Consider the following 27,195-nt stretch of genomic DNA (forward strand, 5'->3'; position numbering starts at 1 on the left):
TTTTGCTTCACTTCAGTTTTTGATCACTGAATTCTGAGAGTCATTATATAAAGTGGCCAGGTGAAGAAAAAAAATGTTAATGTGACAATGACACAATATGTCTTGTCTATCAGATTAGTGGAGCTTTTCTCGTCATGATTGCCATTATTGAAGAAAAACATTTAGATCCAGTAATAGGACTGAACAGTAGCTTAAAGACATTAAAAATGTACAAAAGATTTATGTAAGGATATTCTTACTTAAAGACACAGGAATGCTCATTTAAAGTGAAAAAGGCAGTTACTGTATGTCTTCAATTCTCACCAGTTGCCAGATTCAATCTTCTTTCCTATTCCCTCACATAAAAAAGAATAGGGAAAAACAAATATAGTAACGGGGAAGGGAAGAGAGCATGCAGAGGGGCCTAACAGGGCCAAGAGGAGCCAGATACTGGTTACAGAAAATCAAATCAAAGTTGGTCTTTGATAGCCTAAAGTAATGAAACGTTAAGAATATCGCCCTAGAGTTGTAAAAAGACAGCATGCTACTTGGAGATTAGACGTGAAGCAGATAACCAAATCTAAAGGAAGGAGAGAGGCCATCCCTCAGTATAGGTTTGGGAAACATCCAAGTCAATCAAGGTGACTAGATAACGAAATGTGTTATAGCCTGATAGGGAGGAAAAAGATTAAAAGTGTGGCGGTGGTGGCTGCGGCAGCATCTACAAAAAATAGGGAGCCATTTGCAAATGTGAGTGGGCAGGTGTCTAGGTCCCTCCTCAATAGAAGTCCTGCATACTGCCGACGCGCATACAACTGTCTGTCAGAGCCTAGTGCCCTTGACAATAAGGATTATTAAGTAACCTAGAAGTTAACACCATGATTCCAAGGCAGCCTGAAAAATCACGTTTCTGCGCTTTCCTGCAGGGAGAGAATCCCCCGACTGCACTAAAGGTTCTAAACCAAATACTAGTTCTCTTGGTCAGTAAATGAACCAACCACTCATCACACTAGATCTGTGCTGTGGTCCTCCCGGCTTCTTTTCCATCTATTCTATTGAATTCAGTGGCTTGGGAAGAGAATAGAAAAGAGGCTGGCCTGACCTGTCGTGGGTTGGAAACCCTGGGCTTGCCTGCTGAAGGCATATAAGACAAGCAACCAGTGAACATCTAGAGTGAAGCAACTACTACTTCTCTGCCCCCCCCCCCCCGCCCCTAAAATCAGTAAAATCTTTTTAAGGAGAGAGAGAGGCTGGTTGCTGTGTGTTTGGTCCAGGCTCTGGGACTTCTGGGCTTCAGTTCCTCATCAGTACTAGGAGTGTGCAGACCTATTGGGTAAGACCATTTCACGTTGTAACAGCAATCCTGGGAGCTCGGTCTCCTGCAGAACGCAGTCAGCCTGACCTTTGGGACCTCCGATCAGAACTGCAGTTCCTCGAGCCTGGATGCTAAGGCGGCCTCCGGGATGCGTGCTGCCAGCAGGAAGGCAAGAAAGGAAAAAGGATGCGACACCTATAACCCTGAGAGAAACAGCCCACGAAGCCTCCTACGTGGACAGGGCCCATTGCGCGATGCCACTAAATAGCGGGAAGCCTGCCAGAGAAGGGCCCAGGGGCGGGGCAGGATCTCGAAGAGCCAGTCAGAGATGAGAAGCCGAGTTCTGCGGAAAGGCAGCCACATTCTGATTAGGAATGAGCACCCAGAGAAGGCGGGGCCTGACTGCAGAAGGCCAATCAGAAGCCTGATCTTTGATTTTTTTTTTTTTTTTTTGTCGCCTCCTAGGCAGGCTGGGGCAGGGCCTTGTATTCCCATACTCTACGCTGATTGGCGGAGGGGGTTTCTGAAGAGCCAATCAGAAGTTAGGGTTTGCAGACTGAGCAGGGGCGGGTACAGGGTCTGCAGTCCGACTCCACCACCCTGAAGGCCCCGACGTGCGAGCGTCAGACTTCAGTCCGCGCTGCTGGACAGCGGAAGGTGCCTCAGGACCGTGGGTCGTGCAGGGTGAGCGGGTGGGGAAGCAGAGGCAAGCCCGGGTCCGTGGGGGCGGTCCCGAGAGCTGGGAGGCTAGCTGCGAGTCTGGGAGTTGGTTCCTCGGGCTCCCCTCAGACCCACAGGTGCGTGACGGCCCCCTTCCCCCTGACCCCAGAACTGGAACGTGGAAACTCTCGAGGAGATGATGCGGCGCACGGCCCGGGGCCAGGTATCTGAGGCCCCACTGGCCCTCATGGCACCCTAGCACTGTGAACCCAACCTGTGTGACTCCGGCGTCTTGGGTCAGCAGCTATCTGCAGCCCTCTCATTCACCCCACCCCCAGCTAGCGGGAAGCCCCTGGGAGCGTCCAGTCGTACGTTGCTGCTGTCCTTGAAAAGCAGACTGTCCTTTCCCTGCCTGTTTCCGGACCCCCTTTGGGGTAACGTTACGGGAGCCTCTGGAGAGAAGGCAGCCAGGTTATACCTGGGCCGGGTGTTGGGGTACAGACAGAAGGTAGGTTTGGAGCACAGGCCAAGGCAGAATTTACTGGACTTTGTAACGCGAGGGGAGTGAGGGAGAGGAAAGGATCTGTCTGGTGTCCAGTACACAGAGTGCGGAGTTTAAGGTCCAGCCCCTTGGTTGTAAAACAAAGGTTGTGAGATTCTGGTGTGAGACTGGTAACTGGAAAACATTTGCTTCCCGAGGGCTTTTTCAGGAGCTAAGTAAAAATCTCTTGTCAGGGAACATAGACCAACTACAAATAGGGTTTGGAGTCCCATCCTCGCCTTGTCCACACACTTGGGAGACATTTCGTTAAACACCCTTCTTTGTATTTCTTTACTTTCAGAAACTGACTTGATCTGTGCCATTAGCTCCATTATTTGGAGTCCTTCTATACAGAGCAAAAAGTGCAAATTTGGCCCTGGCCGGTTTGCTCAGTGGTAGAGCGTCGGCCTGGCGTGCAAGGGGTCCCGGGTTCGATTCCCAGCCAGGACACACAGGAGAAGCGCCCATCTGCTTCTCCACCCCTCCCCCTCTCCTTCCTCTCTGTCTCTCTCTTGCCCTCCCGCAGCGAGGCTCCATTGGAGCAAAGATGGCCTGGGCACTGGGGATGGCTCCTTGGCCTCTGCCCCAGGCGCTAGAGTGGCTCTGGTGGCAACAGAGCGATGCCCCAGAGGGGCAGAGCATCGCCCCCTGGTGGGTGCCGGGTGGATCCCGGTCGGGCGCATGCGGGAGTCTGTCTGACTGTCTCTCCCCGTTTCCAGCTTCGGAAGAATACAAAAAAAAAAGTGCAAATTCAAGCCCCCCTTTGGAAGCACTGATTGTTAGAGCTACAAGGGACTTTTCCAACTCCCCATGAGAGGCTAGATAGCAGAGTTGGGACTAAAATACCCTGTATATTTTATTTCTTCTAGTGTAGCAAATTTCTTTCTCCAGTTTTTTTTTAAGTGAGAGAAAGACAGACAGACAGGGACAGACAGACCGGAAGGGAGAGAGATGAGAAACATCAACTCATATTTGCGGCACCTTAGGCTGATTGCTTTCTCATGTGCCTTGACCCTGGGGACTCCAGCTGAGTCAGTGACCCCTTGCTCAAGTCAGCAACCTTTGGGCTCAAGCCCAGAACCCCCTGTGCTCAAGCTGGTGAGCCCACAAGCTGGATGAGCCCATACTCAAGCCCTGACTCCAGGTGTGTGTGTGTGTGTGTGTGTGTGTGTGTGTGTGTGTGAGTGACAGAGACAGAGAGAGGGACAGCGAGGGATAGACAGACAGGAATGGAGAGAGATGAGAAGCATCAATTCTTTGTTGTGGCTCCTTAGTGGTTCATTGATTGCTTTCTCATATGTGCCTTGATGGGGGGTGGCTACAGCAGACCAAGTGACCCCTTGCTCAAGCCAGCGACCTTGGGTTCAAGCTGGTGAACTGCCCTCAAACCAGATGAGCCTGCGCTCAAGCGTGACCTCGGAGTTTCAAACCTGGGTCCTCTACGTCCCAGTTTGACACTCTATCCACTGCTCCACTGCCTGGTTGGTCTTCTCCAGTTTTTAAATTGTGATAAAATACAGATAACCAGCACTACAATTTTTATTACATCAAACTGTCTTTTGATGGCTAGAGCTGCCAACATTGCTTTATACTGATTTAGAGAACAGGACTGTTCAAGCAGAAGCTTGACAAACCCCATTCAAGGATATTGTAGGAATGTTTTGTAGAATGGAAGGGAGATTGGTTTTCACCAGTTGCCTCTCAGGTTCCTTCCAACTTTAAGAACATACTTCATAGCAAAATCAGAAATATTCTGACATCAGTTTTTTTCTTAATACTTTTAGGAATTGAAAAATTACTCCAGGAGTCATTTTGGAGTTAAAGTGTTAGTTCACATTACATTCTGAATAGTGGCTTTATACCCGTTTATAAATCTCTGGACAGAATGTTAAAATTCCATGTCAAGTCCAAATGCAGTGTGACAGGATATACTGGTTCCCAGAAGTTTCAAATGCAAAGATTGTTTTGAAACCCCATTCAGGCTTTGTCACAATATCTTTAGTGAACCAAATCTAAACAATTTAATTTGCTCCTAAAAGCAAATGCTCTGGTCAGAAAGTAAACATGAGAAGTGATTGGCAACAATGCAAAGACCATAACAGGTGGTGGGAACAGCCAGTGGCACAGGGGCTCTGTAAGTTTAGAGGCAGAGAAATCAATTTGGGTAGGAGGATCAGGGAAGGTGGAGATGGAGAGGGGAGTCCTAGTTGAGGTTTATACTCTATCACAGGGGTAGTCAACCTTTTTATACCTACCGCCCACTTTTGTATCTCTGTTAGTAGTAAAATTTTCTAATCGCCCACCAGTTCCACAGTAATGATGATTTATAAAGTAAGGAAGTAACTTTACTTTATAAAAGTTATAAAGCAGAGTTACAGCAAGTTAAAGCATATAATAATAATTACTTACCAAGTACTTTATGTCGGATTTTCGCTGTTTGGCAGAATAAATTTTTATAAAACAACTTACTATAGTTAAATCTATCTTTTTATTTATACTTTGGTTGCTCCACTACCCACCCACCATGAAAGCTGGACGCCCACTAGTGGGCGGTAGGGACCAGATTGACTACCACTGCTCTATCACTAAGTCATCAGGCTGACTTGGAGCTGTGAAAGGGCTAGGGTTATATAGGAGAACCCTAGTGTATCTCCCTGAATTATATCCCCTTTCCCTCACTGGAGTACCTTGAGCTTTGGCTTTCATGGATCTGAAGTACTAGACATTGACAGGCATATGGTGGTCTGGTTTAGGGAGCTCTGAGAAAGTCCTAAGATCCCACCACACTTCCTTGCCCCAGCTAGTTTCTCAAGGACTTTTTTTCTTCTTCTTCTTTTCCAAGTGAGAGGAGGGGAGAGAGAAAAGACTCCTACATATGCCCTGACTGGGATCCACCTGGCAACACCCATCCTGGGCCAATGCTTTCCCTATCTGGGGCCATGCTTGCAACCGAGCTATTTTTAGCACCTGAGGTTAAGCTCCAGGTAGCATTCCTCAGCTCAGAGGACTGATGTGCTGGAAACAATCAAGCCATGGCTGTAGGGGAAGAAGAGAGAGAGAGAGAGAGAGAGAGAGAGAAAGAAAAGAGGGAGAGGGAGGGGTGGAGAAGTAGCTGGTCACTTCTCCTTTGTGCCCTGACCAGGAATCAAACCCAGATATTCACACGCTGGGCCAACACTCTACCACTGAGCCAACTGGCCAGATCTGGCTTTTATTTATTTTTTTTAAGGTAAAATTTACATTGAGTGAGATAGAGCTTATGTTACTTAAGTGTTAACAACTGTATACCCATGTAACCAAAGTCTAGTCAAGGTATTAAACATTTTCCTCCCAGAAAGTTCCTTCATTGCCACCTCCTGGGAGAAGCAATAGCTGCTCTGATTTCCATCAAGAACTAACTGTTCCTGAGTTTTATTTTTATATAAAACTGCATCCCTTGAACAATAATCAAAATTGAACCTTAAGCCTGACTTGTGGTGGCACAGTGGATAAAATGTTGACCTAGAACACTGAGATTGACAGTTCAAAACCCTGGGCTTGCCCGCTCAAGGAACATACAGGAATTGATGCTTCTTGCTCCTCCTCCCTTCTCTTTCTTTCTTTCTCTCTCACCTATCTCTAAAAAAAAGAATAAATAAAATCTTTTTAAAAAAATTATACCCTAAGATGCAATCCACCCTGAAGATGTTATTATTTACAATTTAGTATGAAGGAAGGATTGGAATAAAGCTTTTGGAAAAAGAAGAAAGGGAGATTGTGAGGAACTTAAATATTTGGTCCCCGAAGGCCTGCATTGCCATATGTATATATATATGACCAGGAAATATGCCAAGTATTCTATCAGTTTATTACTTAGTGCCTTATAACTTGTTTTTCTGAACAGCTTTTAATGTTTTTATTGTTTAGTGTATTCATGACTGTGACTTAACTGTTCAGATGTCACAGAACCTCCTAAGCTCATCTTCAGACCTCCCAGGGTACCTCACATCAGTCAGCACTTTTATGTTTGAAAGTATATGTGATAAAAAAAAGAAAGAAAGAAAGAAAGAAAGTATATGTGATGAGCTAGATGATTTATTTATTTTAGCGAGAGAGGGAGGAGAGAGAGAGGGACAGACAGGAAGAGAGAAGCATCAGTTCATCATTGAGGCACCTTTGATTGTTCATTGATTGCTTTCTCATATGTACCTTGACTGGGGGGCTACAGTGACCCCTCGCTCAAGCCAGCTATCATGGGCTCAAGCCAGTGACTTTGGGCTCAAGCCAGCGACCATGGGATCATATCTATGGTCCCATGCTGAAGCGGGCAAACCAGCGCTCAAGCTGGTAAACCCTCGTTCAAGCCGGTGACCTCAGGGTTTTGAACCTGGGTCCTCTGCGTCCCAGGCCTACGCTTTATTTACTGCACCACTGCCTGGTTAGACAATGATGATTCTTATAATTTAACAAAATTTGTTAGAAAGAAAAGTAATATCACTGTATTTGAAATTATATTTTAATACAAACTAATGGTAATATAATCAAAAGGACATCATCATAGATTAGGTATCTAGAGAGCTGAGTTCTTTCTTTTTTAAGATTTTATTGATTTGCCTGACCTGTGGTGGCAGTGGATAAAGTGTCAACCTGGAACACTGAGGTCACTGGTTAGAAACCCTGGGCTTGTCTGGTCAAGGCACATATGGAAGTTGATGCTTCTTGTTCCCCCACCCCTTTTCTCTAAAGATTTTATTTATTCATTTTAGAGAGGAGAGAGAAAGAGAAGGGGAGGAGAGGAGTGGGAAGCAGCTGCTGATTTTTTTTTTTTTTTTTTGCATTTTTCTGAAGCTGGAAACAGGGAGAGACAGACAGACTCCCGCATGCACCCGACAGGGATCCACCCGGCACGCCCACCATGGGGCGATGCTCTGCCCACCAGGGGGTGATGCTCTGCCCATCCTGGACGTCGCCATGTTGCGACCAGAGCCACTCTAGCGCCTGAGGCAGAGGCCACAGAGCCATCCGCAGCGCCCGGGCCATCTTTGCTCCAATGGAGCCTCGGCTGCGGGAGGGGAAGAGAGAGACAGAGAGGAAGGCGCAGCGGAGGGGTGGAGAAGCAAATGGGTGCTTCTCCTGTGTGCCCTGGCCGGGAATCGAACCCCGGTCCTCCACACGCTAGGCCGACGCTCTACCGCTGAGCCAACCGGCCAGGGCAGCAGCTGCTGATTTTCACATGTGCCTTCACCGGGCTAGTCTGGGGTTTCAAGCTGGCAACGCCACATTCCAGGTCAACACTTTATCTACTGTGCCCTCACAGGTTAGGCAAGATTTGAATTTCTACTATAACTTGGTATGTATTTTGGGGCAAGTCAGTTAATCTCTCAAAACCTACTTTTTTCCTTTTAATAAAGATGATAAGGTAGGGCAAGGGAGGAATTGGACCAGGTAGTACCAAAGTGCTTTTCAGGTCTGTGTTCTGTCCCTGGAAGCATACCTTTGCAAAGTGAGTTCACTTATTTTTTTTCTTTTTATTGAATTTATTGGGGTAACACGGGGTAACAAAATTATATAGGTTTCAGATGCACACTTCCACAAGACATCATCTGCACACTGTATTGTGTGTTCATGACCCAAAGTCAAGTCTCCTTCAATCACCATTTATTCCACCATACCCTATTCCACTTCCATCCCCTCCTGCAAAGTGGGTTTAGAAATAATTTATGGTACAAGTATTTTTATTCACCTGCAAAACATCTACTTCTTTATCTCATTTACTGATTTCATTATTTAACGTTATAAGCAAAAATTAATAATCAGAAGTATAGAATCAGTGTTGAAAGACATTGGCCTGTCTTAAGGAAAGTCATTTAAATAAATATGTTCATTATATGTCCCCTTTCTAGTTTGTTTCCTCTAGACATAATGTCGAATGGAGGCGACCAACGATCACAGGCTTGTGCCAAACCCACTTTCAGTGAGGCACAAGCCTGTGCAGTAGTGGGATCGGTATTTGGATTGAAAGTTTCCAAGATCCAGCCACTTCCTAGCTATGATGACCAAAACTTTCATGTGTGCATTTCAAGAACCGAAGACACTACCGGTGGCCCAACTGAATACGTCCTCAAAATAAGCAACACTGAGTCTAGCAAAACCCCAGACCTGATTGAAGTGCAGAGTTACATCATCATGTTCCTGCAAGCGGCTGGGTTTCCAACAGCCTCTGTGTGTCGGACCAAAGGAGACAACATAACGTCCCTCATGTCTGTAGGTAAGAGCCCACCAACTCACCAATCGTTGCTAGTCCGTGTACATTACTGAATTTTGGTTACAAGTAGAAATACCATGAACAGGCTCATCGTTCCAGATGTAGACACGGTTATTTTCTCAGCAGTTGGGAGAAGCCACAGCATCATCAAAGGGGCAGTGGGGGCTCTGGTTCAGAAGTGGTTAGAGCCAGGATCTGGTGTCACCTGATAGATAAGTAGTAAGTGGGGACATGTGGAAATTCGGAAATTTTTTTTTTTTGAGCAGAGTGCATCAGACCAGCTGTTTTTGGTGCTGTGGTGTAATAGAATAAATACAAACTAGAAATCAGAAATTTTATTTCTTTTCTTTAAAAAAAAATTTTTTTTATTAAGTGAGAGGCTCCCACATGTGCCCCGACCAGGATCCACCCGGCAAGCTCACTAGGGGGCAATGCTCTGCCCATCTGGGCCCCTGCTTTATTGCTCAGAACTAAGCCATTTCAGTGCCTGAGGCAAGGTCACAGAGCCATCCTCAGCGCCCAGAGCCAAGTTGCTGGAACCATTCGAGCCATGGCTGCTGGAGGAGAGGGGGTGGAGGGGAGGGGTGCAGAAGTATATGGTCGCTTCTCCTGTGTGCCATGACAAGGAATTGAACCCCAGACTTCCACATGCCAGGCCGATGCTCTACTGCTGAGCCAAGTAGCCAGGGCCTTTGAAGTTAGGAATTTTAGATCCCAGCTCTTTCGTTATTGTGTATGTGAATGGGCATACCACTTACATTCCTAAGGCTGCAAGACCTTATCTGTGAGAAGTGGTCCCTTTCACCTATAAATGCTAAAATGCTACGATATACCTAATTGAGTTCTCCAAGTAGCAGCCTGAAACCAATTCCTAGTAGTTTTTTAAGGTCTGAAATTTTGACTGTCTGTTTCTCTCCCAATTGTTCACCCATTCTTTCTTAATGTATATTGCTCCAAACAACAGAGGCTTTACAATCCTTGAGGAATAGTCATTGTCCTGTGTTGCAAACAGGCTGATTCTCAGTTTGCTCCTGCAGAACCTATGATTCTGAAACAGTCATTTTTTTTTTTTTCTTTTTGAGAGAGAGAGCAACAGAGACAGACAGGAAGCGAGAGAGACAAGAAGCGTTAACTCAGAGTTGTGGCACTTTTTAGTTGTTCATTGACTGCTTTCTCACATGTGCTATGACAATGAGGGGGCCTCCCACTGAGCCAGTGACCCAGCAACCTTGGGCTTCAAGCCAGTGACAATGGGGTCATGTCTTTGATCCCACGCTCAAGCCAGTGGCCCCACACTCCAGCCAGATGAGCCTGTGCTCAAGCCAACAACCTTGGGGATTTGGAACCTGGGTCCTCAGCCTCCCAGGTCGATGCTCTATCCACTGCACCACCTTCTGGTCAGGGAACAGTCATTTCTGTCTGACACACTTTCCTCAGTTGTGAGCTTATGAAAAAGTGTCTTTAGGCGTTCATTTGCTAGAGTAGGTAATTTATGTTTGGAGCCGAGGCCAGCAGAGTTGAGTCTCTAATTTTGTTGGCATATATGTGACTGATTCCATTTGTTCTAAGGTTCGTGTGTTCTGCCTTCTTTCTTCATCCTCTCAGACCTGTCTCGTAGAATCCTGCTGATTGTTTTAGGTTAGCACATTTTTCTCTTGTTCCGTAATTTCTATTATTCTTTGCAGTAATCACAAAGGTAGAATAGCCTCTGATTTTTGACAGGCCGTATTCTTCCATTCATCTAGATAGTGGTTCTGAAATCAAAAGCTACTTGGTGAGGCTGCTGACTTACCTCCCAGGAAGACCGATAGCTGAGATTCCCATCGGCCCCCAGCTATTATATGAAATTGGGGGACTGGCTGCCAAACTGGATAAGACGCTGGAGGTAAGATTTGGAATTTTATTTTGTTTACAAGAATTTCTTATTTTTCTGGGTTTGGTTTATTTTATTTTAAAAATAAACCCAGGGTCAGGCTCTCTTTTTATATATGGGGCATCCTCAAGTGTTATAAGGGAAACAGGATCCTAGATGTGTGACTTTTTTTAAAATTCATTTTAGAGGAGAGAGAGAAAGAGAGAAAAGGGGGGGAGGGAGCAGGAAGCATCAACTCCCATATGTGCCTTGACCGGGCAAGCCCAGGGTTTCGAACCGGCGACCTCAGCGTTCCAGGTCGATGCTTTATCCACTGCGCCACTGCAGGTCAGACCGATATGTGACTTTATGACAGTAAGGCTTCTTTCTGCCCAGGTCTGTATACTTCAGTGGTATATTGGCAAGATTACATACATTTTTACAAATTCATGGTACTCTATGCTGCTCATTTTAAACAGTCTATATTCACAAGTTAAAACCTGCAGTTTTCATCCAGATAAACTGTAATCGGATAGAACTTTGTATAAAGCAATAGCTAAGTTACAAGTGGATTAAAATGATTTGTGTTAAGGATGTTTTTGTTCTACAGAAATGGTATCATGTATGACAGATATTTCCCCAGACCCACCTACAAAACGTATTCATTTATTCAACAAATGTTCACTGAGTACCTCTTACATGCCAGGCACCAGGGGTAAGGGACGGATTCCCCTGTCCTAGAGACGTGTGTTCCAAAGGGACAGATAAACACTTGAAAAAGAAGTTACAGTTTGTATGAGTAAAACACTTCCAATCACTCAGGAAATTCTGTCCATTCAGCCTCTCAAATGTCCCTAGAATCCATCTCCCCCTCTGCATTGCTGCCTTGGCTGTCCTCACCACTGCAGCCTCCCTGCACTTAGCGGCGTTCTCCTCCAATTTGTTCTTTTTTAAATTACAAATCTGACCATGTTGGTGGCATAATTAAAATCTTTCAGTGGCCTCTACTGTGTTTAAAATAAAGGCCAGTCCTGGCAAGAAGGCTTGGTTGGCTAGAGCATCGTCCTGAATAACAGAGGTTGTCGATTTGATCCGTGGTCAGGTTACCTACAGGAACAGATCGATGTTCCTGTCTCTCTCTCTCTCTCTCTCTCTCTCTCTCTCTCTGCTCCTCCTCTGTCCCTCCCCCTTTCTCTCTCTCTCTGAAATCAATAAATTTCAAAATTAAAAAATAAAATAAAAGCCAAAGCCCTTCGTATTTCTTTTATGCAAGGCCCATTGTGGCCTCGTCCCTGCCTCTGCCTGTCTCATTGTCCTGGGTCTGCCCTTCCTGTTTTTCTCAGCACTAGTATAGAGCTTCCTATAGTTCCTTGGATTAACATGCAGTGTCATGCTTACAGCCTTTGGCATTTTCTCCACCAATAATACCTTTTCCTCTGCTCTGCAAAACTTCTGCTCGTGTTTCAACACACAATTCAAGCATCACGTCCACTGTAGTCAGGAGATTCAGAACCATGTCATGTGACAAATAATTGAAGGAACTAGAAAGGTTTACTCTGCAGAAGAGAGGACACTGAGGGGCAGGAGTCGGAGTCTGACTTCAGGTATCTGGAGAATAGTCATGTAGGAGAAGGACCGATCCTGCTGAAGATGGCCCCAGAGGTCACCGCTGGAACCAGTGGTGGACACTAATGGAGGCAGATTTTAGCTCAGCAACAGGAAGAACATGAGCCTTCTCAGTAAGAGCAAAAAGTAGCTCCTATGAGAGGTACACAAATGCAAGCCACATGAGAACTTGCCAAGGAAATGGTAGTGAACAAGCATCAAGGGAGGGTTTGCAAACTCCGGGTCATGAAAGGGAGTATTAAAATAAATTTAGTAGAACATTTTTAAAGATATAGAGTAAAATATTGAACACCTAAACATATCACATGTAATGGTCTACATATTGTGTACTAAGACATTTTTTCTATATGTGTGTGAGAGTTGCCTATATACTGCTCTGTGATGTAAAATATATTTCTTACATGAGAGATCATGTCCAAAAAATGTGAAAGCTACTCCATAGAGTGACCACCAAGGCTCCTTGTAACATCCACTCCATGAAAGAGGCCTGGACTGTGGTCAGCAGCCCTGATCCTCCTGCAGCCCCAAACAACAACTATGATCCTTCTATGATCTTCAGTTTCCCCATTTGTAAGTGGTCAAAGTATAAGAGCTCTTCCAGTTCTAGAATTTTCTATTCTGAGAACATTCATTTATTCAGCTGATCTGTTGAGCAATGCCTTCTATGCGCCAGGCACTGTTGTAGGTGTGGGGATACAGTAGTGAACAAAATAGACCAAAAACAAAGCTCCTGCCCCTCGTGGAGCTTACATTCTAGTGAGATGGACAGTAAGGTAAGTGAATTGTGGTGACTCTTATACAGCAATACGTGCTAAGTGCTAAAGAAAAAATAAGCAGAGAATAGGGATACAAAGCATTGGATAGAACCTGACCTGTGGTGGTGCAGTAGATAAAGCATCGACCTGGAATGCTGAGGTTGCTGGTTCGAAAGCCTGGGCTTGCCTGGTCAAGGCACATATGGGAGTTGACGCTTCCTGCTCCTTACCCCTTCTCTCTTCTATCTAAAATGAAAAATAATTTTAAAAAAGCATTGGACAGCCTGACCAGGCGGTGGCGCAGTGGATAGAGTGTCGGACTGGGATGCAGAAAATCCAGGTTCGAGACCCTGAGGTCACCAGCTTGAGCGCGAGCTCATCTGGCTTGAGCAAAAAAAAAAAAAAAAGCTCACCAGCTTGGATCCAAGGTCGCTGGCTCGAGCAGGGGGTCACTCGGTCTGCTGAAGGCCCCGTGGTCAAGACACATATGAGAAGGCAATCAATGAACAACTAAGGTGTCGCAACGAGAAACTAATGATTGATGCTTCTCATCTCTCTCTGTCTGTCCCTATCTCTCTGACTCTCTCTCTGTCCCTGTAAAAAAAAAAAAAAAGCATTGGACAGAGCGTTCAAAATTTAGATGGAGGGGTCAGGGGTTCTCCCAAAGAAGGTGACTTGAGCCTGACCTGTGGTGGCGCAGTGGATCAAGCATCGACCTGGAAATGCTGAGGTTGCTGGTTTGAAACCCTGGGCTTGCCTGGTCAAGGCACATATAGGAGTTGATGCTTCCTGCTCCTCCCCACCTTCTCTCTCTCTCTCTCTGTCTCTCTTCCCTAAAAATGAATAAAATAAAATAAAAATAATAAAATGCTTGGCTCACATTAAAAAAAAAACAACAGCCTGATCAGGCGGTGGCACAGTGGATAGAGCGTCAGACTGGGATGCGGAGGACCCAGGTTCAAGACCCCGAGGTCGCCAGCTTGAGCGCAGGCTTATCTGGTTTGAGCAAAAGCTCACCAGCTTGGACCCAAGGCTGCTGGCTCAAGCAAGGGGTTACTTGGTCTGCTGAAGGCCCACAGTCAAGGCACATATGAGAAAGCAATCAATGAACAACTAAGGTGTCGCAACGCACAACGAAAAACTAGTGATTGATGCTTCTCATCTCTCCATTTCTGTCTGTCCCTGTCTATCCCTCTCTCTGACTCTATCTCTGTAAAGAAAAAACAAACAAACAAAGAAGGTGACTTGAGTAAAGACCTGGTGGAAATAAGGGCATTGGCCATATGGTTATCTAGGGAGCATCAGGAGGAGGAAACAGCAAATGCAAAGGCCAGAGATGGGAACATGTCTGGATTGTTCTCTGACCAGCAGGAAGGCTAGCGTGGTTATAGGAGAGTGAGCAAAAGTGGAAGATGAAATCAGAGGCAACAAGGGGGCCAGGCAGATCATGTGGGGAGAACACCTGTCTTCATGCAATTAAGAGGGTCGAGTGAGGCCCTGGCCGGTTGGCTCAGTGTTAGAGCGTCGGCCTGGCGTGCAGGAGTCCCGGGTTTGATTCCCGGCCAGGGCACACAGGAGAAGCGCCCATCTACTTCTCCACCCCTCCCCCTCTCCTTCCTCTCTGTCTCTCTCTTCCCCTCCCGCAGCCAAGGCTCCACTGGAGCAAAGTTGGCCCGGGCACTGAGGATGGCTCCATGGCCTCTCCCTCAGGCACTAGAATGGCTCTGGTCACAACAGAGCGACGCCCCAGATGGGCAGAGCATCGCCCCCTGGTGGGTGTGCCGGGTGGATCCCGGTCCGGCGCATGCGGGAGTCTGTCTGACTGCCTCCCCGTTTCCAACTTCAGAAAAATACAAAAAAAAAAGAAAAAAAAAAAAGAAGGTTGAGTGAGAAGGGAATGTGCACTCAGAACTGTGAGGACCTGTGCAATAGGAAGTTATCACCATTTGTGGATGGATGTAAGTGGGCGAGTCAGTGCCTGTGGGAGGATGCCCACTCTCTCCCCAAGGCACTCCTCTCAGGCCTGCCCCTTGCAGGATGTGGTCATCTTCTTTTTTTTTTTTTAATGAGATTCTCATATTAATTTGTAACTTTTTATTTATTTATTTATTTATTTATTTATTTATTTATTTATTTATTAAGAGGGACAGATAGGGACAGACAGACAGGAAGGGAGAGAGATGAGAACCATCAATTCTTTGTTGCAGCACCTTAGTTGTTCATTGATTGCTTTCTCATATGTGCCTTAACCGGGGGGCTACAGCAGACTGAGTGACTCCTTGCTCAAGCCAGCGACCTTGGGTCCAAGCTGGTGAGCCTTGCTCAAACCAGATGAGCCCGTGCTCAAGCTGGCGACCTCGGGGTCTCAAACCTGGGTCCTCCGCATCCCAATCCAACTCTTTATCTGCTGAGCCACCACCTGGTCAGGAAGGATGTAGTCTTCTAACACAGATTTTTCAGTACTGGTTGCTCTGACTGCCAAATGTAAAAGTTTCTTGCTTTTGATTTAGAAATTCCATCACCCGAAGTTAAGATGTCTTCATCGGGAGAACTTCATCTGGAATCTGAAAAATGTTCCTCTTCTGGAGAAATATCTATATGCCTTGGGCCAGGATCAAAATTGTGAGATTGTGAAACAGGTCATTCGGCTCTTCAAGGATGAAGTGATGTCCAAATTAACTCATTTTCGGGAATGTGAGTATCCCCTCAACCAAATAAGTATTTTTCTTGATATTTAGATTGTCAGATTTCAAATCAGCAGGAAAAGTGTGAAGCTGAAACCAGAAAAAATGACCCTCAAGCCTGGTGTCTGTCACCATGAAAATCAATTAATTACACAACACAGGTGCTGATGAAAGGAAAGAGGTTTATTCAAGGGCTGGCCATCTAAGAAGATGCGGGGACTCCTGTCCTTAAAACCCATCTTCCGCCTGACCTGTGGTGGCGCAGTGGATAAAGTGTCAACCTGGAAATGCTGAGGTTGCTGGTTCAAAACCCTGGGCTTGCCTGGTCAAGGCACATATGGGAGTTGATGCTTTCTGCTCCTCCCCCCTTCTCTCTCTCTCTCTCCCCTCTCTATAATGAATAAATAAAATCTTTAAAAAACAACGACAACAAAAAAAAACCATCTTCCCACCCTGGCCGGATAGCTCGGTTGGTTAGAGCTTCAAACCAAAGCAGAGGTTGCTGGTTCAATCCTGGACAGGGCACACACAGGGACAGATCTCTGTTCCTGTCTCTCTGTCACTCCCACCCCCTCCCTCCCTGGCTAAAATCAATTTTAAAAATTTTAATTAAATTTAAAAACAAAAACATATTCCCCTTAGGTGCAGGCAGAGATTTTTATGAGGGAGAAGGAGGGGCAACGAACAAAACAGAACAGAGGAATCCAAAGGAGGGGTTGAGAGTTCTTTGCTGAGGGGACTCGGCACGGTTTGATCAGATAAGTGGATGAAGGTCCCTGTAGCTCTTGGAACTGCCACAACTGAAAGCCTGAATTTGTCTCTTTGGTTGTTACAGGAACTGAAGCTAACAAGTAACTTAAATTTTATTTTATTTTATTTATTTATTTTATTTTATTTATTCATTTTAGAGAGGAGAAAGAGAGAGGAGAGAGAGACAGAGAGAGAGAAGGGGGGGGGGGGGGAGCTGGAAGCATCAACTCCCATATGTGCCTTGACCAGGCAAGCCCAGGGTTTTGAACCGGCGACCTCAGCATTTCCAGGTCGATGCTTTATCCACTGCGCCACCACAGGTCAGGCCAAGTTTTCTTGTTTCATGTAACAAGCAAGAGTCCACAGGTTCCCACAATCAAGCTGTCCTCTTTGGCCTTGAGCAAATGAGAATGAGAACTGAAGCCCCAGAGTAGTGGGAGTGAGGGTAAGGTCAGGAGCTTATGCTTATTCTTCTTGCTTGGATTTTAATCCTTGATGTGCATTAGCTGGAGGGGAACAGACCTTTTTTGTTTTGTTTTGTATTTTTCCAAAGCTGGAAACGGGGAGGCAGTCAGACAGACTCCCGCATGTGCCGGACCGGGATCCACCCGGCATGCCCACCAGGGGGCGATGCTCTGCCCATCTGGGGGGTTGCTCTGCCGCAATCAGAGCCATTCTAGCGCCTGAGGCAGAGGCCACAGAGCCATCCTCAGTGCCCGGGCAAACTTTGCTCCAGTGGAGCCTGGGCTGTGGGAGGGGAAGAGAGAGACAGAGAGGAAAGAGAGGGGGAGGGGTGGAGAAGCAGATGGGCGCTTCTCCTGTGTGCCCTGGCCGGGAATCGAACCCGGGTCCCCCACACGCCAGGCCGACGCTCTACCACTGAGCCAACCGGCCAGGGCCGGGAACAGACCTTTTAACTGTAATGAGAGCTTGGTCAGAGTACAAGGTTGACCTTGGCAGGTTGGCTCAGTGGATAGAACATCGGCCAGGATTATGGAATTCTCAAATTTGAATCTTGGTCAGGGCACACAGGAGAGGCAACCATCTGCTTCTCTCTCCTTCCCTCTCTCCCTTCTCTCCTTCCTTCTCCCCCTCTCTTTCCCCCTCCCTCTTCTCCTTCCTCTCCCCCCTCCTCCTCCCTCTCCCCCCTCTTCTCTTCCCTCTCCCCCTCCCTCTCTTCCCTCTCCCGCTCCCTTTTCCTCTTTCTCTCCTCCCTCTCCTCCTCCCTCTCCTTCTCCTTCTCTCTCTCTTCCCCTCTCACAGCCAGTGGCTCTGTTGGTTCAAGCATTGGCTGGGCACTGAGCATGTCAGCCTCAGGTGCTGAAGATACCTCGGTTGACTCAAGCATCAGCCCCAGATGGGGGTTACCAGGTGGATCCCAGTAGGGGCACATGCGGGAGTCTGTCTCACAATTTCCTCTCCTTTCATTTAAAAAACAAAGTACAGAATTGACTATATACATTTGACTTGTTATAGAATACATAACTGTGATAACTAGTAGTATTGAATCATGGTTATACAGCAACAAACTGGGGCCCTGGCCAGTTTGCTCAGTGGTGGAGCATCAGCCCAGCTTGTGGAGTGTGTATGTCCTGGCTTCGATTCCGGGTCAGCACACACGGGAGAATTGACTATCTGCTTCTCCACCCCTCCCCTTCTCCCTCTCTCACTCTCTCTTCTCCTCCTGCAGCCATGGCTTGATTGGTTCGAGTGAGTTGGCCTCAGGCACTGAGGATGGCTTGTGGACTTTGCCTCAGGTGCTAAAAAAATGGCTCCTTGCTGAGCAATGGAGCAGTGGCCCCAGATGGGCAGAGCATCACCCCCTAGTGGGCTTGCCTGGTGGATCCCAGTCAGATCACATGCAGGAGTCTGTTTCTGCCTCCCCTCTTCTCACTAAAATTTTTTTTAAAAAGAGCAACAAACTGGATTTAACATTTTATAGGCATCCTTTCATAAACTTGCTTTGTTAGTACATTCTTTTGTGTGTGTGTGTGTATTTTTCTGAAGTGAGAAGTGGGGAGACAGAGAGACAGACTCCCGCATGCACCCAACCAGGATCCACCCAGCATGCCCACCAGGGGGCGATGCTTCGTTGCAACTGGAGCCATTCTAGCACCTGAGGCGGAGGCCCTGGAGCCATCCCTCAGCAGCTGGACCAACTTTTGCTCCAATGGAGCCCTGGCTGCAGGAGGGCAAGAGAGAGATAGAGAGAAAGTAGAGGGGGAAGGGTGGAGAAGCAGATGGGCGCTTCTCCTGTGTGCCAGGAATCTAACCCGGGACTTCCATATGCCAGACCGATGCTCTACTGCTGAGCTAGCTGGCTAGGGCGTTAGTACTTTATTATTTAGCTCTATTTTATGGCTAGTCAGACCAATATCAGACCAAATTAGTAATATAGTTATTCCCAGTTACAGAGTTACAACATAGCTTTATTAAATCTTATAATTTTGCCCTATTTATTCCTGTTGCTTTTAAAGAATAATACTTTTACTTTCCTTAAAATGGGTACATTTGGCCTGACCAACGGTGGTGCAGTGGATAGAACATTGACCCAGAATGCTGATGTGTCTGATTTGAATCCCAAGGTTGCTGGCTTGAACATGGGGGTTGTCAACACAATTCCAAGGTAACCAGCTTAAGCCTAAGGTCCAGCTAGCCTGACCTGTGGTGGCGCATGGATAAAGCATCGACCTGGAATGCTGAGGTCACCGATGTGAAACCCTGGGCTTGGCTGGTCAAGGCACAAATGGCAGTTAATGCTTCCTGCTCTTCTGCTTGAGCAAAGGGATTGCTGGCTCAACATGAGCCCGAGGTCACTGGTCCTGTCCCTGTCAAGGCAGGTATAAGAAGCAATCTAGCCTGACCTGTGGTGGTGCAGTGGATAAAGCGTCGACCTGGAATGCTGAGGTTGCCGGTTCAAAACCCTGGCCTTGCCGGGTCAAGGCACATATGGGAGTTGAAGCTTCCTGCTCCCCCCCCCATTTTCTCTCTCTCTTCTCTCTCTCTCTCTCTCCCCCCCCCCCCTAAAATGAATGAATAAATAAGTAAAAATAATTTAAGAAGCAATCTAATGCACAACTAAAGTGAAACAACAAGTTGATGCTTCCATCTCTCTTTATCTCAAAAAAAAAATGTTTTAATGGCTACATTTGAAGCCCTCTTCCCTCCCTACTAATTTACATACAAGTTTAATATCATTGCTACATACATGTGTATTCATTATTTATGGTCCTTTTTTTTTTTTTAGGGAGTGAGAGAGAGAGGAAGGGAAAGAAATGAGAAGCATCAACTTATCGTAGCAACACTTTAGTTGTTCATTGATTGCTTTCTTACACACGTCCCTTGATCAGGGTGCTCAAGCCGAGCCAATGACCCTTCACTCAAGCCAACTGAGACCTCAGCAGGTTGACGCTTCATCCACTCTGCCACCACCAGTCAGGCTCTATGGTAGTGTTTTTGTAATGATTTTCTCCCCTCTCTAGCAGTTTGAAAACTAAATTTTTTTTTATTAGTTGAGTGGTTATCCTAGAAATTCTAATGTGCATCTTTAACTTATTAAAGTCTAATGTTATTTAAAACAGTACAAGGACCTTAAAATGCACTTTAATTGTACTTATCTCCTCATATTATATTATGCTCTTGTTGCAGTAAACTTTAATTTTTCCATTGATGAGAGAGAGAGAGAGAGAAGCATCAACTCGTCATTCCATTTAGTTGTTCCATTTGGTTGTGTACCCATTGATTGCTTCTTCCCTACTCATGCTCTGATCAGGGACTGAACCTGCTACCTTGGTGCACTGGGACAGTGCTTTATCCACAGAGCCACCCAGCCAGGGCCTAAACTTAATTTTTACACTCCAAAAGACGTTATTAGTTTTGTTTTATGGTCAAGTTTCTTTAGATTTATTCCTATATTGGCTTCATATATTCCAGAACCTCAAATCTTCTGACTGTAGTCATTTTTTCCTGCCTGAAATATACCCTTTAGAATTTCCTTTATAACAGTTTTTTAGTGGTGAATACTTTCTCATTTTGTCTGAAAATGTTTTTATCTTTTTATTTTTGAAGGATATTTTCACATCCTGTAGGATTATAGGTTTCAGGGTTTTAAATTTAAAATTTTTTTTTTAATTTTTTATTTATTTATTTATCAATTTTAGTGAGAGAGAAAGGGACAGAGAGAGTGAGAGAGGAACATAGATCTGTTCCGGTATGTGCCCTGACCAGGGATTGAACCAGCAACCTCTGTGCTTCAGGATGATACTCTCTAACCAATTGAGCTATCCAGCCAGGGCAAATTTTTTTTTAAAATTTATTATTTTTTCTTCTTTTTGAAGCCGGAAACGGGGAGAGACAGTTGGACAGACTCCCGTATGCGCCCGACCGGGATCCACCCGGCATGCCCACCAGGGGGCGACGCTCTGCCCACCAGGGGGCGATGCTCTGCCCCTCCAGGGCGTCGCTCTGTTGCGACCAGAGCCACTCTAGCGCCTGGGGCAGAGGCCGAGGAGCCATCCCCAGCGCCCGGGCCATCTTTGCTCCAGTGGAGCCTCAGCTGCGGGAGGGGAAGAGAGAGACAGAGAGGAAGGAGAGGGGGAGGGGTGGAGAAGCAGATGGGCACTTCTCCTGTGTGCCCTGGCCGGGAATCGAACCTGGGACTTCTGCACACCAGGCTGATGCTCTACCACTGAGCCAACCGGCCAGGGCGGTTTTAAAATTTTATAATCCAACTATCTGCTACCTTCCATTCCTGCTGAGAGGTCAGCTGTCAGTCTGTTCTCCTTAAAGGCAATCTGACCTTTTCCCCTTTGGGATGCTTTTAAGATGCTCTCTTTTTTCTTAAGTGATTTTTTCCCCCCTTACTCTGCTTGCATTTCTCATCTCTGTGTGTGCATATTGTATTTCCTTAGTTACAGAAAGTTTTTTCCTCTTACCCATTCTCTCTTCGCCTTTTGGGACTCCAGTCAAGCTAGTGTTAGACAATCTCACTGAGTGCTCTGTGTCTCTTACCTTCTCATCTGTGTGTGTGTGTGTGTTTAATCTTTTTCTCTGTGCATTTTGGATAATTTTCTGATATTCTCGAGTTTATCCATTCTCTCTGTAGCTAACTATGTCTAATCTGTTAAACACATCCATTGCATTCCTTTTTTTAAAGACTTATTTATTGATTATTTTAAATCCTCATGTTTAGATTTATTTTTTTTTATTTTTTATTTATTCATTTTAGAGGAGAGAGAAGGGAGAGAGAGAGACAGAGAGAGAAGGTGGGGAGGAGCTGGAAGCATCAACTCCCATATGTGCCTTGACCAGGCAAGCCCAGGGTTTCGAACTGGCGACCTCAGCATTTCCAGGTCGGCGCTTTATCCACTGCGTCACCACAGGTCAGGCTTCATGTTTAGATTTATTTACTTACTTATTTTTAGAGAGAGAGAAGGGGGGAGGAACAAGAAGCACTACTTCTCATATGTGCCTTGATCAGACAAGCCCAGGGTTTCTTTCTTTCTTTTTTTTCCCCCAAAGTTGGAAACGGGAAGGCAGTCCCACAGACTCCCGCATGCGCCCGACCAGGATCCACCCGGCACGTCCACCAAGGGGCGATGCTCTGCCCATCCGGGGCGTGGCTCTGCCACAGTCAGAGCCATTCTAGCGTCTGAGGCAGAGGCCACAGAGCCATCCTCAGCGCTCGGGCAAACTTTGCTCCAGTGGAGCCTTGGCTGTGGGAGAGGAAAAGAGAGACAGAGAGGAAGGAGAGGGGGAGGGGTGGAGAAGCAGATGGGCGCCTCTCCTGTGTGCCCTGGCCAGGAATCGAACCCGGGACTCCCGCACGCCAGACCGACACTCTACCACTGAGCCAACCGACCAGGGCCAAGCCCAGGGTTTCAAACCGGTGACCTCAGCATTCCAGGTCAACCTTTTTACCCACTGCGCCACCACAGGTCAGGTTATTTATTAATTTTACAGAGAGAGGAGGAAGAGGGTGGGTAGCAAGAAGTATCAACTCATAGTTGCTTCACTTTAGTTGTTCATTGCTTGTTTGTTGCTTCTTGTATAGTATGGGCCTTGACTGGGCAAGCCCAGAGTTTCGAACCAACGACCTCAGCATTTAGGGTCAATGCTCTAACCACTGTGCAACCACAGGCCAGGCCTCCATTTTGGTTTTAATTTTATTCATTGTTATTTTTTCAGTTTTAGAAGTTTTTTATTATATTTCTAGAGTAATTGCCTTGTGACCAGAGAACATACTGTATACCAGCACACAAGGAATTAAGGTACCATGAGCAAGAATCAAAAGAAACTAAGCCAGCCCTGGCCGGTTGGCTCAGTGGTAGAGCATCGGGCTGGCGTGCAAGAGGTCCCGGGTTCGATTCCCGGCCAGGGCACACAGGAGAAGCGCCCATCTGCTTCTCCACCCCTCCCCCTCTCCTTCCTCTCTGTCTCTCTCTTCCCCTCCCGCAGCGAGGCTCCATTGGAGCAAAGATGGCCCGGGCGCTGGGATTGGCTCCTTGGCCTCTGCCCCAGGTGCTAGAGTGGCTCTGGTCGCGACAGAGCGACGGCCTGGAGGGGCAGAGCATCGCCCCCTGGTGGGCAGAGCGTCGCCCCCTGATGGGCGTGCCGGGTGGATCCCGGTCGGGCGCATGCGGGAGTCTGTCTGACTGCCTCCCCGTTTCCAGCTTCGGGAAAATAAAAAATAAAAAAACAAAAGAAACTAAGCCAGAGACTTCAGCAACTAAAGCAGTTAGACACAGGATATATTCATACAGCAGCCTGGTTTGGAATTTGGTTCCAAGGCTATAATTTTGTCCTTCTGCCTCTGTGGACCCCCAGTAGTCTAAGCAAAGGGTTGGTAGCAGATTTTGTCATCCTTTTATGAGTTGGGAAGGCCTTACCACTTGCTCCAAACAGTGATCCTTTAACCCCCGACTGCCAGGTGGAACTTTCTTTTTTTTAAAGATTGTATTTATTGATTTTAGAGAGAGAAAGGTGAGAAAGAGCGGGAACTATCAACTTTTAGTAACTGCTTCTAGTGTGTGCCTTGACTGGGCAAGCCCGGGGTTTCCAACCCACGACCTCAGCATTCCAGGTTGACGCTTTATCCACTGCGCCACCACAGGTCAGGCCTGGTGGGACTTTTGTTCTTCTTCTCCCAAAGTGGTAAAGCACATTGCTGATCTGGAGCACAGTACATAGACCTGCGACTTTATTCTTTCTCACTACTTGGTATTTCTATTCTGTTTGTTTTGTTTTGTTTTGTTTTTAAGTGAGAGTAGGTATCCTGCATGCGCCCTAACCGGGATCCACCTGGCAACCTCCGTCTGGGGCCAATGCTCTGCCCGTCTGAGTTCATGCTCAGAACCAAGTTGTTTTTAGCACCTGAGGCAGAAGCTCCAGGGAGCCATCCACAGCACCTGGGGCCAACATGCTTGAATCAATAGAACCATGACTGCGGGAGAAGAAGAGAGAGAAAGAAGGGAGAGAGAAAGAGAGGAGAAGCAGATGGTTGCCTCTTCTATGTGCCCTGACTAGGAATTGAACCCAGGACTTCAATATGCTGAGTCCACGCTCTACCACTGAGCCAATTGGCCAGGGCTCTGTTCTGTTTTTTTAGTTTATAGATCTACTTTTTGAGGCTAGCTGTATCTTTGTTTTCTTTTTATCATTCCTAAATATATTGAGCACAGGGTTGTTATCAAAGAATGAATTCACTCTGCCATCTTGATCAGAACTTCTTTTCTTCCTTTAATTCTCAAATTTAGTGACTTGTCACTTTCCAGACACTAAATAGCTGATTCACCTCTTGATAGGCCACTGGACATATGAATAGAAGCAATGAAACAAGAGGTTCCCGTATATACAGATTGCATTCATGAAATAGCATATTTTATTAATTCTAAAACACTATTGTACAAGATGTACCATTACTTTAGGAACCTCTAGCCTGACCTGTGGTGGCGCAGTGGATAAAGCGTCGACCTGGAAATGCTGAGGTCGCCGGTTCGAAACCCTGGGCTTGCCTGGTCAAGGCACATATGGGAGTTGATGTTTCCAGCTCCTCCCTCCCTTCTCTCTCTCTGTCTCTCCTCTCTCTCTCTCTCTCTCTCTCTCTCCCTCCCTCTCTGTCTCTCCCTCTCCTCTCTAAAATGAATTAAAAAAACAAAACAAAAAAAAAAACTTTAGGAACCTCTAAGGAAGAAAAAACATTGCCAGTGAAACTAGGAAATGGCACTGGTTGTATGATGCCTCCCAATTTTAGAAATGAGTTGTTTAGAGTCTATTGTTTACAGTAATATTTATTGTTTCTATATGCAACTCACTGTGCTACATTCCTTCAGCATGACTGATACAATCCTAAGCCATATAGAAGAAATCAGTTATATTTAGAAGTTAATGTTGTGGACCACATCTCGCATAGTATAAAGTACCCGACTCACTGCTTCAGTGCTCATGGATGCCCCATCTCCTCTTAAACCTTAGAGATTTAGATCAGTGTTTCTCAAGCTATCCATGGTAAACCACAAGTTGGGGTATTTTCCCCCACTCATTGCAGCCTGTTATATGGTCTTACTGTTCAAGATGAATTCATGGCTTGCACCACAAATGACTTACATATGAGTTTGACAACACCCAGACTGGTCTATACTCTGATAATAAGGCCACTGATCACACTCTTAGATTATAAATTGCTATAAAATTTTCTAAACTCTGATTTATGGGGGGTTTTTTCCTCACACAGACTAGTAACAGTTTATGGGCTAGCACTATACCACAGAGCCCCACTTTGAGTAGTACTGACTTAAAATATCACCATCTATTCCAGTAATCAAAAAACAAGAAATTATTTTACTTAAAGAAAAATAGGGCTTGGTTTTTTTTTTTGTTTTGTTTTTTTTGGTATTTTTCTGAAGTTGGAAACGGGGAGGCAGTCAGACAGACTCCCGCATGCGCCCGACTGGGATCCACCCGGCATGCCCACCAGGGGGCGATGCTTTGCCCATCTGGGGTGTTGCTCCACTGTAACCACAGCCATTCTAGCGCCTGAGGCAGAGGCCATAGAGCCATCCCCAGCGCCCAGGCCAACTTTGCTCCAATGGAGCCTCCGCTGTGGGAGGGGAAGAGAGAGACAGAGAGGAAGGAGAAGGGGAGAGGTGGAGAAGCAGATGGGCGCTTCTCCTGTGTGCCCTGGCCGGGAATCGAACCCAGGACTCCTGCACGCCAGTCCGACGCTCTACCACTGAGCCAACTGGCCAGGGCCGGGCTTGGTTCTTTTGTCTGTGATTACTCATTAAATTATTTGAATGGCCATGCCTGACAAAGAGAAATGGAAGAGAATGACTGGAGTGATTAAATGACTGTTTTTGCATAGCTTGATCTTTCTCCTTTTAGGTATCAATCATGGAGATCTTAATGACCATAACATTTTAATAGAGTCCAGCAAGTCAGCCTCCGGAGATGCTGTGTATCACATATCTGGGATTTTAGACTTCGATGACATGAGCTATGGCTACTATGTGTTTGAAGTGGCAATCACTATCATGTACATGATGATCGAAAGCAAGAATCCTATACAAGTAGGTGGTCATGTCCTTGCAGGGTTTGAAAGTATAATCCCACTGACACCTGTAGAGAGGGGTGCTTTGTTTCTACTTGTGTGCAGTCGTTTTTGTCAGTCACTTGTCATGGCTGCGTACTCTTGCCAGCTACACCCAGAGAACAAAGAGTATCTCATGATTACTGCAAAAACCGGCTGGAAACACTTACAGCAGATGTTTGACATGGGCCAGAAAGCTGTAGAAGAAATCTGGTTTGACACTGCCAAGTCCTACGCATCTGGGATCTCCATGTGACTGGATAAAAGTTCACATGAACTTGAGTGTAATTAACTAATGGGACCAAGTCTAAATCTATGAGGGATTTTTCTGCACAGTTAAAAATGAATTGATATGTGCTGGCCACAATACAACATAGAGATGATGTATTATAGAATTGTACACCTGAAACTTACATAATTTTATTAATCAATGTCACTCCAATAAAGGCAATTTAAAAAAATGAGTTGATGGAACAGATCAGTGCATGTGAAGCCACTAAGGTCTTCAAACAATCTTATGATATTTTAAACTAAGAAATACTGCATGAGCAGTCATGTTTTTCTGTGGGTCTTGCTTGCCTTGTGTATGAAGCACGCAGAATATTTTGAATCAAATCTATCATGGTCTATTCCAGACCTAGACAGGTGTTCTAGCCTCCCAAAAAGCTTAAAACATGAATAGTAGATAGTTTACACAGGGATTATTAAGGCAGAAAGGAGAGATGGATAATGAAAACATTAAAAAAATGAGTTTCAGTATGAAGAGAGATGCTGTTTGTGCGGTTATAGTTCGTATTGTTGGCGGAGAATCCATCTGACAGATGAAAGGCAGGGGAGAAGACTGAGGAGCAGTGAGCAGTGATGGGGGTACACACTGGTGCTGTCCTAGGTGACAGTGCTGAAGGGAAGTGAACATAGCGCGAAGATGTAGAGCTGGATTAGCTGTAACTCTATTTTCTCCTTCGCGGGGTTCTTCCTGCGCTCTTGTCATCCTATGGCGCCTCCTCCCTTAGCTTGAGGACCCCGCCGGCACCGCGGGATCCCATCTCCTTGCTCCCACAAGGCAGCAGCCCGGCTCCGGAGGACTTTCGCTTCCTCAGCGGGGTACCGGGACTTCCGCGCCCTCGGCCCGCCCCCGGAATACCGACCTTCGGCCCCGCCTCCCCAGTGGCTATGCGCACGCGCGGGGGCCATATTGGCAGC

At 46.2% G+C, this 27,195-nt stretch overlaps 1 protein-coding gene across 4 annotated transcripts; it reads left to right on the forward strand.

Moving 5' to 3' along the window:
• Positions 1-1,874: 1,874 nt before the first annotated feature.
• HYKK (hydroxylysine kinase) lies at positions 1,875-27,062 on the forward strand. 4 transcript variants are annotated; one of them, XM_066354796.1, is made up of 5 exons: positions 1,875-1,978; positions 8,378-8,742; positions 10,485-10,624; positions 15,483-15,666; positions 25,788-27,062. In XM_066354796.1, the coding sequence occupies exons 2-5, from the start codon at positions 8,397-8,399 to the stop codon at positions 26,246-26,248; spliced, it is 1,131 nt and encodes a 376-aa protein (XP_066210893.1). In that variant the 5' UTR covers positions 1,875-1,978; positions 8,378-8,396; the 3' UTR covers positions 26,249-27,062. The 4 variants fall into 4 exon arrangements, with proteins under 4 accessions (XP_066210893.1, XP_066210895.1, XP_066210896.1 ...); XM_066354798.1 differs by having other exon boundaries at positions 1,896-1,951; XM_066354799.1 differs by lacking the exon at positions 1,875-1,978 and adding an exon at positions 2,015-2,091.
• Positions 27,063-27,195: the final 133 nt, after the last annotated feature.

This window comes from Saccopteryx leptura, chromosome 13 (genome assembly GCF_036850995.1).
Source record: "Saccopteryx leptura isolate mSacLep1 chromosome 13, mSacLep1_pri_phased_curated, whole genome shotgun sequence".
NCBI classification, from domain to species: Eukaryota; Metazoa; Chordata; class Mammalia; order Chiroptera; family Emballonuridae; genus Saccopteryx; species Saccopteryx leptura.

Excerpts from the sequence above, each read along its gene's own strand:
- HYKK (XM_066354796.1), top strand. The coding sequence starts at position 8,397 with ATGTCGAATGGAGGCGACCAACGATCACAGGCTTGTGCCAAACCCACT. Across the intron at positions 8,743-10,484 it reads AACGTCCCTCATGTCTGTAG|ATAGTGGTTCTGAAATCAAA; the intron begins GTAAGAGCCCAC and ends CCATTCATCTAG. Across the intron at positions 10,625-15,482 it reads AACTGGATAAGACGCTGGAG|AAATTCCATCACCCGAAGTT; the intron begins GTAAGATTTGGA and ends CTTTTGATTTAG.